The sequence below is a fragment of the Phyllosticta capitalensis genome (assembly GCF_038381095.1).
Source record: "Phyllosticta capitalensis strain CBS 128856 chromosome Unknown BKA78scaffold_2, whole genome shotgun sequence".
NCBI classification, from domain to species: domain Eukaryota; kingdom Fungi; phylum Ascomycota; class Dothideomycetes; order Botryosphaeriales; family Phyllostictaceae; genus Phyllosticta; species Phyllosticta capitalensis.
This window is the reverse complement of record NW_027117440.1, coordinates 1,723,586-1,738,288: the sequence shown is the minus strand read 5'-3', so window position 1 is coordinate 1,738,288 and position 14,703 is coordinate 1,723,586. Positions and strand designations below refer to the sequence as shown.

Here is a 14,703-nt window from a genome sequence, read left to right as displayed (position 1 = left end):
GCACAAGATACCCATGGCTGCCATGTCAGGAGTCTGAGGAGTGGAGTCTATTCTTCATTAATAATACAAAAGTCCTTCATGTTGTACAAGACTCTCAAGAGCCTTTAATGCCTTTTCAACGCCTCCCAATGCTTTTCATTGACCCATGTCTTGTTGCCTCGGAACAATTCTATATGTTGAAACCAAATCCAGCCATGCAGGTCTTGTACTTGGAGACCAAGTCCTTGCACTCTTGTTGAGGGTTGTCGCTCTTGGAGAAGAGCATGCACTCGTCACGCGCGGCCTTTTCGTCCTTGCAAACGCAGCATGGCTATATCGATCGGATCAGCGTGGCGCAAAGGCTGGGGAGGATTGAGCGGAGCGGACCTTTGGCTTTGCGGCGGCGTCGCCTGCAGGCTTGACGTCGTTGGCGAGGTTGGTTGGCACTGCTGTGGAATGTCAGAGGGGCACAGAGGCGACGCGACACGGCGCAACTCACTGGCTTGTGCTGAACTCATTTTGACGGGTTGAAGAGGAAAGGTGTTGGATGGCGCAATGTGGAAGTTCGGAGGTTTGGACGGCAGACTGCTTACCTCATTGGCATTGGAAAGCTGCCAAGAGGACGGGGGGCGCACATGGCGGTCACGGCAGTCGAGAAAATGCATGCGGCGGGAAGCCGCAGTGCAAGGGTCTCGTCCTTCGTCTGCCGCTTGGGAAAACGAGACTTTGGTTGCGCCCCTCCACAACACCTTCGCCGATCATCACCACACCACGCCCATTCTTAGAAGCGCGGCTTGATTCTACACGTCGCCTGCCATGGCAAACCCCAAAGTTTTCAGCCTCGAGGGCAAGGGCTTGAAGCTCACCACCGCCGAAGACATTGAGCCCCACCTCCAGGCTCTTAAGGACAATCCAGATGTCGAGGAAGTCGTCCTTGTCGGAAACACTTTGGGAATAGGTGCCTCTGAGGCTCTGGCCAAGGTTTTGGAAACCAAGAAGAACTTGAAGGTAAGTCTGGGGTTCCCCGGCGGGCGACGGGATGCGTTGTTTGCACCATGGGACCCGCTACGAAACTGTAAACAACGCATAGAGCCGCAAAACTGACTCCCCTTGTACACAGGTCGCCAACCTTGCCGACATCTTCACGTCGCGTCTGCTCTCCGAGATTCCTCCTGCACTCGACAGCCTGCTGCAGGCGCTACTGAAGCTCCCCAACCTCAACACCGTCAACCTCTCCGACAACGCTTTCGGCCTCAACACCCAAGCACCCCTCGTCGCCTTCCTCTCCGAACACACTCCTCTTCAGCACCTCATTCTCAACAACAATGGCCTTGGTCCCGCTGCAGGCACCCTGATTGCCAACGCTCTCTCGAACCTCGCCGACAAGAAGGCTGCAGCGCGCGCCGCCGACGCGAGCGCCCAGGTCCCCAACCTCGAAACAATCATTTGCGGACGCAACCGCTTGGAGAATGGCTCGATGGAGGCTTTCGCAAAGGCATTCGGCAAGCACGACAAGCTGCGCGAGATCAAGATGGTGCAAAACGGCATTCGCCAAGAGGGTATTACCCACCTGCTGAAGAATGGTCTTGCGCATCAAGACGAGCTGCGGACCCTCGACCTGCAGGACAACACCTTTACAACCACTGGTGCGCGGGCTCTTGCTGATGCCGTTGGCGGCTGGAAGCACCTGCGCGAGCTTGGCATCTCGGACTGCTACCTGCAAAAGCGCGGAGCATTGATGCTGAGCAAGGCACTCGCGGAGGGCAAGAATCCTGATCTGGAGGTTCTGCGCATGCAGTACAACGACATGGACGCCAAAGGTCTCGAGTCATTCGCCAACGCGACTGAGAAGGCCCTCCCCAAGCTGCGTCGCTTTGAGGTCAACGGCAACAAGTTTAGTGAAGATGACGAGAGCATCGAGCGTCTCACGGAGGCCTTTGACCAGCGCAAGGAGGCAGCGGACCCAGAATTCGTCAAGAAGCTCAAGGAAGATGAGGAGTACGGTCTTGATGAGCTGGACGAGCTGGATGACGAAGAAGACGAGGATGAGGAGGAAGAAGAGGACGAAGACGAGAAGGCAGACGAGAAAGAGGTCGACGATCTTGCAGCCAAGTTGGAGAAGACGGGCTTGTAGCGAGCTCCACTCACGACTGCCGTCTCTTTTGGCAACGATTAATGTGAACGATATATCCATGGCTGGCCGCGCTTGGTGTTTGGTATTTTATTCCCCAGTTGCGGGGACTTTCGAGAAGAAGTGCTCCCTTTGACCGTTGTGGGTTAGGGATTCCTTTTCTTCACTTTGCTTCTCATTCTGCGGCGCGTTGCCTGCGGAGATTTCTTAGTCTTGGAGACAGTCATCGCGATGGTCGTGCTCACGCGCGGGAAGGTGTAGATTACCAAAAGTAGAACCCATAAGACTTGACGTAAGAGACTCTTGGAGAGGGAGAAACAGGCCTTTTCTTGAGGAGATTTACAGCGTCTGATGTTTCAAGCGGCATGAAGATTACGATTGGAGCGCAACTCGCCATGTACCGAACACGAATCCTTCGCGCATTGCATGCCTGGACGCCAAGGAGTGGCCAACACAGAGCTACATGGACATACATAAATTGTGGGAGGAGCAGCCAATAACAGCAGTTCCTGCCAAATAAAATCCGAAAGTAGCGTCGAGTGGTTCCGACGACTCGGCCGACGGTTGGACTAGAGACAACCTAGACACGGCGCCGAGTGCAACACCCCGCACCGGAAGACTAGCAGGAGACGGATATACAAGAGACATGAAGACACGAGAGGTCGAGGAAGCGAAAAGGACGGAGACGAAGCTCACGCCACGACGGGCGGCGGCGCGTCGATCAAGCAGCAGCGCGCAGGGTGTAGATCCGCTGCCGACAGTCCCCACATTTAATGACCTGGATCCGGGGTGATGGAGGGGCGTGCGAGGCATTTGTGACGACAGTGATAACGGCGATATAGGTCCCCAAGTCATGAGAGGGTGATGTGGTGGTGAGGTGATGGAGTCCCGCAGGTCCAGCACACGAGTCGGGTGCGTGTTAGGCAGAGGATGCAAGGGGTCGGGTCACAACAATGAAGGACAGCAGAAGAATGACGTGGGAGGGGTCAAAGGGAGAGAAGACTGACTGGTGCGCGTGGAGGCACAACTTGCGACCACGTGCTGAAGGTGTTGTAGTCCTGGTCGTGATAGGCCGCTATCTATGAGGAGCAGCGCTACCTACCAGCCGCCCCAAAGAGGACCCTGAGCTGCCGCGCCTGGGCCGACTGGTAGTATACCTCCACCGCTACCTCGACTGCTTGCCTCTTCACCTCTCCTCTTCTCCTTTCTCGCGCCTCCAGCATCCCAAATCCCGCTGTTCCAACCCTCGCTCCAATCCTCCCTCTCTACGCGCAGGGATCCTCTACCTTATCGTTGTGGTAGCGTCATCCAACCCGGCCCCCGCTGGACTTGGACGCCATCACCCGTCACCTGCCCGCGAGACCAGAGACAAGTCGCACACACCTGACCCTGCCACGCTCCTCCTCAAGAACCGCTGCCTCTGCTCTTCGCCGCGCGCTGAGCTTGAAGCTCCATTTCAACTCACAGCTTCATCTTCCTCGACCTTTCCTCCCCCGCTGTTGCCAGCTCATCTAATCGGGACAAAGACGCCCGGCTCGGCTCCCTCCGACCAAGGTCCCTGGCAGTCCGCTTTCGGCGTCGCGACACTCTTACGCCTTCTGCCTCCACCGCGTCTTCTCCCACAGTCATTTCTGTCACTGCTTTGAGCCCATAACGTTCGCACAATGTCGCCCTCAGACATGGACTTGCAAGGTCACGGCCGAGCCACCGGCGCGCTCCGCGAGACAGCCCAGCAGAGCCGCGGTCATGCCCCAGCCTCCAACCTCAACACCTCCGCACCTGCTGGTACCAGGTCGCGGTCAGATGGTAGGTATTCTATTCCTGTGACGTAGGCTCCTATGACTCTTTCTCTCTACGCCTACGGTACTTCCACCGTTGCGCCCATCTCCTTCCTGTTCTTGCTCCTTGCATACACTCACCGCAACTACAACCGCCATGGACGACTTTCTACAAGACTTTTGGACTTACAAGATCTTTTCAGATTCGTGGATCGAGGTGTCTTCAGCGCCCTCGTCCTCGTCGCTATCTTCGGCAAACGATGAAATCATCACGACCGGCCTTCGCGTCCAACACGACTCAAACCTTAATCGCCAAAGGCGCCGCCACGGGCAACGCGCCGCGGGTCGTCTGCATCTTGACGACTTGGGCTATCGGGGCTCCAGCGCCGGAACAAGCAGTCAGGAAGAGTATGAAGAAAGCGAAAGCGAGTCAGACCAAGTGCTCTCATCATCGAACGAGGGACTTCCACCGCACCGGTCAGGCCGAATGCAGTATGCGATGTCGGACCACGCATCCGACGCCGAAGACGACGAGGATGAGAACTCGACGGCTGTTGGATACAACCGCGCAGCTTCCGGGCCAAGCTTCACTCCCCAGCCCAACGCCTTCACGCACTCGGGCTCTGCTCCAGTCTATCGCAACACGCCAGCCCAGCAACAAACATCGTACTTTGAGCGTCCTCGCGCAAGAAGAGGATCCAGTCAGCGCCACTCATTCCCTTCGCAACAGTCTCACACACCCTACAATATGATTTCGCCCACGCATCAAGCGGACCACGATGCCGCGCTGCGCGCATCCCTTTCGACACTTCTCTCCTGTGCCGCTGCCGCACGTGGTCTGCCCAAATCCCAGTCCTCCAGGACAGCCCCTGCACCATCCCCCTCGAACCGCGTTGATCCATCAACTCTCCGCATGGTTCCCGAATCCGCCCTGCCCTCCTCGTCTCCCCCCTCGCCCCCTGCTCCGCGCACCACAACGACCAAGGCATCGACCTTGCGCACCGGGACGACGACTTCCAAGGCCGCTGCACAGTCACGTTCATCCTCCGCAGACAAGCACAAGCGCCGCCATTCCCGCGACCGTCGTGGCTCTACCAAGAAGGCCCGCCGGACCATGTCTTCCACATCCATGGCCTCTCTTGACGACTCATCATCCCTCTCTCCGACCCTCCTGACCTGGGTCGTCTCCGCCGGCGTAGTTGTGCTCGTGTCGGCACTCAGCTTCAGCGCTGGCTACGTCGTAGGACGCGACGCCGGTAGGGCAGAAGTCGAGATGTTGGGTGAGTTGGGCGGCAACGCCGGTGGTATCGCGGGCGGATGCGGCGGCGAGGTATTGGCCAGAGGTGGTGGCGTCGCTGGTTCCGGGCTGGGTCTGAGGCGGCTGAGGCTTGCGGACGCCGTCAGGGTCTCGTGAAAGAATCCGCGAGGTCAGTTGGCTCGACGTCATTCATGAGCGTGTCTGTTCGAGTCACGCAGATAAGGTCTTGAGGACTTTGCTGAGCAACAATGGCAGATGCAGAATTTGTTGAATTGCATGTCTGAAACATCAGAAACGAGGCCGTCGAATCTGTGGTGTTGCCATTCAGCGCACACTAATCGACAGGCAACATCGCCGGCACCATAAGAAGTTTTTGCTCTCAAGCAGGGGCTGCTCATCGAAGGGGTTGGGCACAGGCGTGGCTCAAAAGCGACCACGGTCTAATGCATGGAAGCATCCTTGCACAAATTTAGACGAACTGGTGGGCAGGAAGTCACGAAAGGCAGCATTGCCTAGGTCGAGGGAAGTGCATTGGAGCATTGATAGACTTGTTGTTGGAGACGTGGTGAACGCCACATCCAAACATTACTAGGCGCAGTGGGGAGTATCGTCGTCCCTGGGTGGTGGGAGGGAGCAAAGGGACGCGGCAGTTAGCCAGGCATCAGTCATGAGGAAAGGCGTTCTTGGGTGTTTTCGAGCGCGTGTGGGTCTTTTTCCTTCCTCTTTCCTTTGTCTCCTAATACCTATCCTACCTATCTAGCTCGTTTAGCGTATCTCATTGTCTGGAATTGTCGCCCGCTGCCATCGCTCGAGAAAAAGAGTTACTGGCGGCGTCAAAAGACCTAGCTACCACCATTCGGCGTGCCAAGTTGCGGTAAGTCAAGATCGCTGTCAGTAGAGTTACCATGTTCCAAAATCTTGCTGAAGGGATGTTAGCTAGGGCACAGATACTCGCGGAATTGTCCCCCGTCTGCCAACTTGTCCCGCCCTTAATACAGTAATGGCGGCCCAGCTTCACTTCTTTTCGCCGTGAGACTTCTCTATCAGCCACCGGACCAGTAGCATGAGCAGATGCCGACTTGTTTGGTGGCCAGGTCGCACCTCGCAAGTTCGATGTGTCAGAGCCAAGCGCCGGCAGTCAATTTTCCCCCAAAGAGTTTCCCACGGTCAAAAGGCCAAGAAGTGAATGACGAATTTCTGATTTCGCCCTGCTTTCCACGACGCGTGTCGCATGGCCACGACCGTCGTCTCTTTCGAGGAAAGCAGGTATCAAAGGGGGGAAAGTAAACACGCATCGATCTACAGCCAATCCTGTGAGGCTCATTCATCCCTCGACACTTCCTCCTTCCGCTTGGCTTGCAGGGGTGTCGCCCATGGCACTCGCACTCGTTTTGAGCACTCGGAGGAAGGGAAGGACCCGAGAGAGGCAGCGTAGAAAGTATGGCTCTTGGTGTTGAAGTTTAGACTGGGTCGAAACGTTGTCTAGAGAACGCGACTCTTTTGGGTAAGTGTGGTACCAGAGTTGAAGATGTTGGGGACGAGGAGACGTATAAAAAGTCCTTGACTTCTCGCGTTTGTTTGTTTCTTCTTTCTCAAGCATCTCTGACATCTCCTCTCTTGTCTCTCGTTCTCGAGCAATTTTCAAGATCTGCTTCTCGCATAGCGTCGTTGTTGACTTCAGCCAATCTTGAAAATGTTGTCGCCAATCGGACCCCCAAAGAAGCAAGGCTCTTCGCAGCCATCGGGAGAACGAAGGGATTCCGCGCACGACTCTTCCCGTGACCTGACGGAAGAGGAACTCGACGGTGAACCGCTGCGTCGTAAGTTTCTCTAAGGATCAGACAATGATACCGGATGACTGACCTTCTCCCAGGCCCCCTTAGTGACCTGGGAATAACGTTCCCTATTTGGGGACCCGTGTACCGTCGTAAGTTTCTGCAATTGCCAGACAAAGATGTCGAGCGACTGACTGACCTTCTCCTAGGATACCCGGCTCAGTCCATGTGGGAGCAGCCCTCCTTGAACCGGCGGGAGACCAACGGGTCTCAAATCCCCAACAGAACGCTGGGGAGCTCCATGAACTTCGAGCCAGCGCCCCAGGCACTGGAGACGGCGTCTTCTCCCGAAGGAGAAGAAGATGGCTCTGAGGAGACCCTGCGCCCGCAGTCGGAAAGGGCCTGTTGTGACTTCTGCAGAGACTTTCCCTTCTGCGAAGGACTTGCCTCTGAAGATGGGGATGCCCCTGGAGAGAAGACTCCACGCCCCCAGCCCGCAAGACTCCCTGGGATGAACCCGACGTCGGCGGCTTTCATGCCCAGCGGCATGACGGCTGCGGCCACTGCCCTCGCCCCGTCAAATCCCACTGGCGAGGGCAGTAGCAGTGCCGTTCCGCGGTACCGGCATCCTCACGCGAGGGGAGATCCCTCACCCCCGTCCTACCGTGGGGGTGATGCCATCACCTCCAGATTCACTCGTGGAGGTGGCGAGGCCGGCCCGTCGGGGCACAGAAGTCGGCGGATGCCGTTCACCCAACATGCCCCCATCCGCAACGACTCGGCGTACAGCAGCTTGGAGGCGCCAGCTGCCCAATTACCCCCTGTCCACAACGACTCGGGGTACAGCAGTCGGGGCTCCCCATTAGCCCAAATCACCCCTGGCCAGAGCGCCCCTGGCAACTTCGCGGGCCCATCGGGATACAACAACCCGATGGCCACGGGCAGGCAACCCGCCCAACTGAACCCCAATGGCGGCGGTGCCGTCTACACTGCCCCCGGAGAAGGCTGGCCCGGCTCAGGGGGAGACGCGGACCTGATCGCCAGAAGGGGTCGTGCGCCACGACTGCCTCCTGGCCTGGAGGGGCACATCGACCCTTGGCTCAGGTCCAGGGTCCCGGCGATGCACCGCATGGATCCTGGATGCCCCCCTGGATTTGAGCACCTCGTCATGCCGGGGAACTGCGGAGGCCCACGGACGGACTTTCGTCGCCGCCGTCGATAAAGAGGATCAGGGTCCGGAGTCGGCGCCAAAAAATGGGTAGATGGTTCCGGGGCCAGTCTTTTCTTCTGGCACGACAACCTGACAACCAGCCGGAAATGGAGACTCTGAGGGAGCCGTGGTCGAGGTGAATGGGAAGGGCATAGGGGATTGTGTGGGACGGGTGACTGGTGTTTGGCGTTGGGTTTGCTTGGTGATTTGGGAAACTTGTCGGGATTTTGTTTACTGTTTGCTTCTTTCCACCACCTTCGCGGGCGTTCTTGGTGGAATTTACGTCTTCTTTCAACTGTAAGTATTTTGTCAATCTGAATTTCAACCTCACAGTTTCCGTTCCATCGAATTGACATTGTCAGATGGCTGATCCTCCCCAAAACCGTCGTGCCGATGGCTGTGATAGCCAGAAGAAGCGCGGCGCGTCGAAGAGTTGTCTGCGGGAGAGAATCTTGGAAGGAGTCTCGCGCAGGCTTCCGCAGCAGTCGCGCCCAACCGATCAAGCTCGCGCTGGTGGCTCTACTGGAGGCTACTTTGACCACCTCAACTCTTCTTCGCCTTTGATCATCGTCGGCGACGTCCAGCATTTGAGTCTGGGCCCAGGCTCGGGTCAGCCTCCGACTTTCCTGAGTACTGAGCCTCAGCAGACCACGTACTTCTCTGGCACTCGCAATGTGTCCATCACCGGCGGCCTCTCGCGGTCCGTCTGCCACTGCAAGCAAGGACATGGCGAGGAAAACGCAGCTGCCGGTTGTGCTCCCTCCAGAAGACCTCCAGGCGCCGGCGAAGGTTCCATCACCGTCATCGACGGCGAACTCCACAATCCAACCATCCATCTGCAAGCTCCCCGTTACTTCAACAGCGCCCACGGCAGCACCTGCCACGGCGGCGCATCCATGAATGCGCATCAGCCCGTCACCCGCCCTCCTGTCAACGAAGAGATGGCTGCTCCAATTCCGGCAGTCGCTGACGACAACCTCGATCCGACTGCTCCTATTCTGTCAGTCTTCGACAATCACCTCGACGCGACTGCTATCCAGCCCGACCCCGCTGTTTTCCAGCCAGCTGCGAACTCAGCCGCCGCAGTACCGCCCTCAATCCACAGCAACACCGGCTATGTCGCGGAGGTCCCGCCCCCTGACCCGCCCATCCACCTCGACGTCCGCGCCACGTCCTCTCCCATGACGCTGTCGCCGCGCGACTACCAGGTTGTGACGCCCGAGCCCTACCATCAGCGTCGGGAGCACGGTTACGCGTACGGCTACGATGCCGCAGCCGACAACCTTCACATGTCGGGCGGCGCACGCCTGCCCAGCAGCGACATCGGTCATCATCCGTTCACTATGAGCGATGGCGGTGCTGGCGAGTACTCGCCTTCGCCGGCGCCGCGTCACGCTGGTGGGGAGGGCAACGGTGTGCCTGCGGGCCGCAACCGTGCGACTGGCAGTTCGTGGCTGTTGCGGAGGATTAGGAGGATGAAGAAGAAGAGTGACGAAGAAATTGAGTGGGAGAATTGAGAATTACGCGGCTGCCTTGGCCAGTCAAGGGACGTGTACCTTGTTGGGCTGGTTTCTTGCCCCTGTGTCCCTTGACAGTTGGCCCTGTGGAAAGAGTGTCCTTTTCAGGAGCATTTGTGAAGAAGTGCTGGCCAGGGAGAAATATGAGACTCCACGCGGCGTGGAAATTGGAGTAAAATGACGGTTTCGAAAATGGAAAGAAGCCAGGTCTTGTCAGCACTAGCTATGAATATAATGGTTTCTTTCATCCCGCCGTCTACGTGCTGGCGAGATCACTCCCAAAGCGTAGAAATGGAAACGGGTCATTGAGGTGAAACAGGCATTGGACAAAAGCGGGCATGACTTCACTGTCTACTGGCTGACCGATGATTGTATGAACATTGTGATTGGGTATGTGCAGTATCTACGCTATCATCAAAATTCTACCACCTGTTTCTCTTGTCAGTATGAACATAACACGATTGGGGGAAAGAGACTTACGAAAAGTGCTCACTGTGGAGATAGACCTCCTGAGCACCACTTCCCCTGACGACTTCAAGCTGCGCCTCCGCAGTCGCATTCCTCACATAATACAGCAGCTCCGACGGACCGCAAACGACCACGGCAACCGAGCGGCCTTGCTCTTGCGAGGCAGCGCGAACAATGGCCCGCACGTCCGGCCGCGCCCTCGTCACATCGACATAGTTTGCCTCGACCCGCGACTCCTTCGCCACAGCCTCCATATCCGCCGACTGGTTCCGCTGGGTAAGATGAGCGTGTGCCTGGACCGCAACGTCTTCGTCCGTGACGCCGTACGTCTTGAGCATGTGCTCGACCTCGGCGATGAACCACTCCTTGACGTCCGGCACGCGGGTCGTCATGACCATCTGGATCTGCGTGCGTTGGTATCGTCGGGACTCTGCGTCCTCCTTGTTTGATGCCGAGAGCAGCTGCAGGTTCCGCCGGATCCCGTATTCGAGGAGTGGAAACGCGAAGCCGACGCCTGAACCGCCGGCGATGAGGATCACGCTGTCGTGCTCGAACAGGCCCGCTGCGCCTACGTCGCCGTATGGACCGTCTAGCAAGACGGGGAATGATGACGCCTCTTTGGGTGCCGTTTCGGCGAGCTGCGCCAGGTGCCCTGTCAGCCCGCGTGCCGGCTTGATGATGAAGCGCAGGTGTGGTTCGATCTCGGGCCGCTCAGGGGGTATGGAGCAGATGGTGAACGGATGGCTGGAGAGGCTATGGATTCCGAGGCCCATGAAGCGGAGGAACACGTGCTGGCCAGGGGTCCAGGTGAAGCCTGTGGGGATGGCCCTTTGGGCCGCCTGGTGGTGGTGGATGGGGATGATGGCTTCGACGAAGCCGCCGGGCAGGATCGAGAGGCGCGCGATGTGGCAGACGCCGTAGCTGAGGAAGGTTCGGATGTTGGCGTAGAGGAGGCTGGATATGTAGATGACGCCGGCGGCGATGAAGTAGTCCCATGATGTCAGTCTGAAGTCGCAGTGGAAGAAGAAGAATAGGACAAAGATCAGAGCGGCCAAGTAATGGGTTGACTTGAAGAACTCGTAGAAGCGTGCCCTGTTCATCGTTAGTCGAGATTCAGGGGTGCCCCTTTTCGAGGGAAAAGTACCGGATTGGTCGGATGGAAAAGACCGTCAGGTATGCTTGCGCGAGGATCGCAACCACTCCGGTCCAATAGCAAACAGAGGAATTCCACTCTTCCACCATGGTGCCCTCTTTGATGTTGTATACGATGAAGGGAAAGGTGTGGATAAGCGCCAGGACAAACATGGCGTACGAAGCCCACTGATGGAAGATCTGAACAGACAAGTCAGAAGCTAGTTGTGTGTTCTGTTATAATTGGACCGACCTGAAGTCTCTCATGGGATATTCCAGTCACGACTGTGATCAAGTTTGCTTTTGCAGCCAGGGCTCTGTCTAGAATTAGCTAGAGCAAAACTCATTCAAGGCGTGCTGACTCACAGAACAAATGGCAGCAATGCGACTGCCATCCAGCCAGTCCTCGTCGCAATTGGGGGTGAGCCGCCAAAGGAAGCTGTGTCTGGCCAGTAGTAGGGCTTGGGTCCCAAAGTCATGCCTGCGATGTCGCATTAGTCTTCCTCTTCATTCTTTGCATGTAAAAGCCGATCCAACTAACCGAAGAAAAATATCGTGCCAGCAGCACCGAGGAGAAGGTAACTCAGGGGCGAGGTATACGAGCCTAGCCATGGGAGTCGAAAGCTGCGATATGTGAAGTATCGAAGTATGGCGACCAGTCGTCTTGTAGGTGAGTTGGTAGCCCGCGGTTTTGTCGATATCCTCGACAGGATATTTCCAATGGTGACTAGACCAATGGCGCCTATAACAAAGTATACCGTGGTGAGGGCAAATCGATGGTCCGCCTGGTACCTGCATATCGATTAAGCATACATTAGCAAGGCGATTAGCTCCCGTCTCCACCGCCAAACTTACCAGTATCTCCAAAAGCCGTTCCTATATGCGCATTGCTCAGGGTTCAGCTTGCAGTGGTCCATCCGCGAGGAATGCAGCATCACTGGCGAGTCAAGCCAGGGAGCTCCCATGGTGAATGTCAACGTGCCGACCTCTGGGCTGGCAGCAAAACAAAAAACGAATGGAACGCTATGCTCAGATGTTGAAGGTGAGCACAGCAAGTCTGCGGATCATATACCGAAAAGCTGACAAGACAGGGAGAAACGCAGTGAGAGAATTGTAATGGCTTTGATTCGGCAGCAGGCTGCCAGTCAGCCAGCTTCGGGGCGATCTATCAAACGCGGTCGGCCTGGCTGGCTGGTGAGGTACAATTGCAGTCGGGGGCGGCGCAATATCGAGCTGGTTGTGGGTGTTGCGCATGATTGAGCATGTTAGTACCGTTTCAGGCAAGTCTAACGACGCGCATCTCGCAAGCGCCTACCAAAGTTGCAGAGAGTGGAACCAGTCAATTCTTTTCGCTTGAATCTATCGCATGCAAAACCCGCCCAAACGCCCTCGCTATGCCGCATCATCCGAACTTATCATTGTCACCGTCTCCACAATGTTGGCCTTGGTCTTATCCTTCTCACTACTGCTGCAGCTCTCCCACTTGCCTTCTGCCTTAGGCCTCCAGTTGAGCATAGCGCCGGCTCCGCCCGCGACGCTGTCAGCCTGGATACCTTTGGCGCGGAGGATGCTGGTCGCTACCCGCGCAGTGTCACCATTGTAACACACCAAGAGAATCTGCCTGTCTTGCAGCCTGAGTACTCCCGGAATTGTGCAGGCCTGACACTGCGGCGTGAAGAATGCCTCCATCTCCAGCCATTGCTCCTCCAGCGCAGCGCTGTCGAAAAACACCGATGGCGTCTCGGCCTTTACCGACCGCATGGGTACGTTGACGGCTCCCGGGAGATGCCATTTGTGGTAGTCTTGAGGGCGACGCATGTCGAGCACCGCAGTCGTCGCTCTCGGCTCCAGGTTCCAGGGAAGGTCCTCCGCCGCTGCATGTCCGACTGTCATGCGAACGTCAAAGAAGCGGTTCAGAGCGTCCTCGATTGTCAACTCCCATGCCTCGTCGTAGCGATACTTGTCGACTGCGCCAAGCCGCTGTCAAATGTCAGCCATGTTCTGTTTAGTAACCGCAGTGAGCATACCGCGTCCACGATGGGGTGGAAATGACTGCTGTCCAGCTTCTCAAAGTACTCGCCGACGTATTGATACGGCAAGTCGCAGCACAAGAAGACGCAGTGGATTTCACCATCCTCGTTTGCGAGGTCCTTGAGCGTGCCTTCCTGCTTTCGCTTCTCGAGGAACTGGTACAATCCTACTATGGTTTAGCCGGCACCCTACCACCCTGAAAGCATCGCTTACCCTTTAGATTGAATCCAGAAGACGGGCCACAAATGAGGCCTTGACGAGTAAGTGCGAGCGAGAGAGCATAAGAGTCAACCGACCCCACCTCCTCGAGCGCATCAATTGCTTTTCTCCAAGGGAATTCAACTGGCGACATCAAAGCAAGAGACCGGGGGCCTGGAACGCGATCGCCGGCAGCTGTGCAAACACTGCTCAAAAGTCAGCCGCGCACCGTCAACGACTCGAAAGAAACTCACCCGACTTTGAGGACTGATGGTTTGGCATCATTGAAGTACGTCCCCAGTCCAGTCATGGTTCCAGAGGTACCCATACCGGCACACAGGATGTTGATATGCGGCAGTTGCTTCAGTATCTGGGGACCAGTCCAACGGTAATGTGCCTGCCAATTCTTCCTTGCGTTAGTCGAATGCTTGACTTCATTGGCAGGGCTTAGTTACCGCATCATTCTCGTACTGATTTGGATTGGCAACGGTCTCGTCCGTCTGGGCTTTGCGGCGTGCTGCTTGGATACCGCCCCTCTCATCCAGTGGCTCTGGCTGCGAAGGACCACCGTGGAGCTTTCTAAAAGCTTGTTAGAAATACTTCCGCCATCGCCTGGTCCTGCTCACATGTTCAGTCCGAAAAACTGCATGAGCTTCAGCTTCGTGTCACTGGTCTTATTGCTGAGGTACGCTCTGGTATCGTCGATTCCATGGTAAACTCGACCGAGCAGCGACATGGAAATGACGGTTGAGCCTGAACTGTACTCGATGATTGTCTTGGTCCTCCCTGGGTCCACCGTCTTTTCGAGCAGCCCCCGAGCTTGAGAATCGTCAGAAAAGTCAACCAAAAGCTGTTGAGCATAGGTTCTTACCTGGAAGTGCTTTGACGTTATTTGCAGGCAGCATCGTCATCATCTTTGCGTAAATGCGGACTCCATCTTTACGATACGGATTCAGTGAAGCCGGAATCTCGACAAGCGGAAGAGGAGGTTGTTGGTCAGGATCGTAGTACTTCTTCAACGAATCCTCTCCCGTATAGATGTTCAGCGGATTGGAGTCGCCCATGGTTGAGGAAGCACCTTGATGAGAAAGATTTTATCGGAAGCGACAGCGAAGCGTTTCTTGTCAAGTGAGGACGAGAAAACCTTTAATACTTCAAACAAGGTAACGAAACATGACTTTTGGACAAGAGATCACTTTGCAGACTTTCCCTATACGTCGCTCAAGG

The 14,703-nt window shown here is 56.4% G+C and overlaps 7 protein-coding genes across 7 annotated transcripts; 4 read left to right on the top strand and 3 right to left on the bottom strand.

Annotated features, from left to right (window-relative positions):
- Window positions 1-23: 23 nt before the first annotated feature.
- BKA78DRAFT_305958 (cytochrome c oxidase copper chaperone-like protein Cox17) lies at window positions 24-578 on the bottom strand. Its single transcript, XM_066887737.1, has 3 exons — window positions 479-578; window positions 367-428; window positions 24-310 (listed from the first exon to the last, which is right to left on the bottom strand). Exons 1-3 carry the CDS (start codon window positions 495-497, stop codon window positions 170-172), a joined length of 222 nt encoding a protein of 73 aa, XP_066747828.1. The 5' UTR covers window positions 498-578; the 3' UTR covers window positions 24-169.
- A 217-nt stretch (window positions 579-795) lies between these two features.
- Window positions 796-2,113, top strand: BKA78DRAFT_246808 (ran GTPase activating protein 1; the record flags this gene model as incomplete). The annotated part of the gene is made up of 2 exons (XM_066884248.1): window positions 796-987; window positions 1,100-2,113. The coding sequence occupies 2 exons, from the start codon at window positions 796-798 to the stop codon at window positions 2,111-2,113; spliced, it is 1,206 nt and encodes a 401-aa protein (XP_066747827.1).
- A 1,661-nt stretch (window positions 2,114-3,774) lies between these two features.
- Window positions 3,775-5,302, top strand: BKA78DRAFT_292568 (uncharacterized protein; the record flags this gene model as incomplete). Its single annotated transcript, XM_066886073.1, has 2 exons — window positions 3,775-3,916; window positions 4,092-5,302. 2 exons carry the CDS (start codon window positions 3,775-3,777, stop codon window positions 5,300-5,302), a joined length of 1,353 nt encoding a protein of 450 aa, XP_066747826.1.
- Window positions 5,303-6,839: 1,537 nt separating this feature from the next.
- Window positions 6,840-8,143, top strand: BKA78DRAFT_292567 (uncharacterized protein; the record flags this gene model as incomplete). The annotated part of the gene is made up of 3 exons (XM_066886072.1): window positions 6,840-6,966; window positions 7,020-7,073; window positions 7,131-8,143. 3 exons carry the CDS (start codon window positions 6,840-6,842, stop codon window positions 8,141-8,143), a joined length of 1,194 nt encoding a protein of 397 aa, XP_066747825.1.
- Window positions 8,144-8,286: 143 nt separating this feature from the next.
- On the top strand, window positions 8,287-9,844 carry BKA78DRAFT_77903 (uncharacterized protein). The gene is made up of 2 exons (XM_066893748.1): window positions 8,287-8,428; window positions 8,494-9,844. Exon 2 carries the CDS (start codon window positions 8,494-8,496, stop codon window positions 9,646-9,648), a length of 1,155 nt encoding a protein of 384 aa, XP_066747824.1. The 5' UTR covers window positions 8,287-8,428; the 3' UTR covers window positions 9,649-9,844.
- Window positions 9,845-12,212, bottom strand: BKA78DRAFT_365056 (ferric-chelate reductase-like protein; the record flags this gene model as incomplete). The annotated part of the gene is made up of 6 exons (XM_066892537.1): window positions 9,845-11,208; window positions 11,261-11,448; window positions 11,501-11,564; window positions 11,614-11,728; window positions 11,789-12,039; window positions 12,103-12,212. The coding sequence occupies 6 exons, from the start codon at window positions 12,210-12,212 to the stop codon at window positions 10,125-10,127; spliced, it is 1,812 nt and encodes a 603-aa protein (XP_066747823.1). The 3' UTR covers window positions 9,845-10,124.
- Window positions 12,213-12,639: 427 nt separating this feature from the next.
- BKA78DRAFT_349906 (putative cysteine synthase B) lies at window positions 12,640-14,540 on the bottom strand (the record flags this gene model as incomplete). The annotated part of the gene is made up of 7 exons (XM_066890885.1): window positions 12,640-13,227; window positions 13,275-13,444; window positions 13,492-13,682; window positions 13,731-13,882; window positions 13,932-14,055; window positions 14,103-14,295; window positions 14,348-14,540. 7 exons carry the CDS (start codon window positions 14,538-14,540, stop codon window positions 12,640-12,642), a joined length of 1,611 nt encoding a protein of 536 aa, XP_066747822.1.
- Window positions 14,541-14,703: the final 163 nt, after the last annotated feature.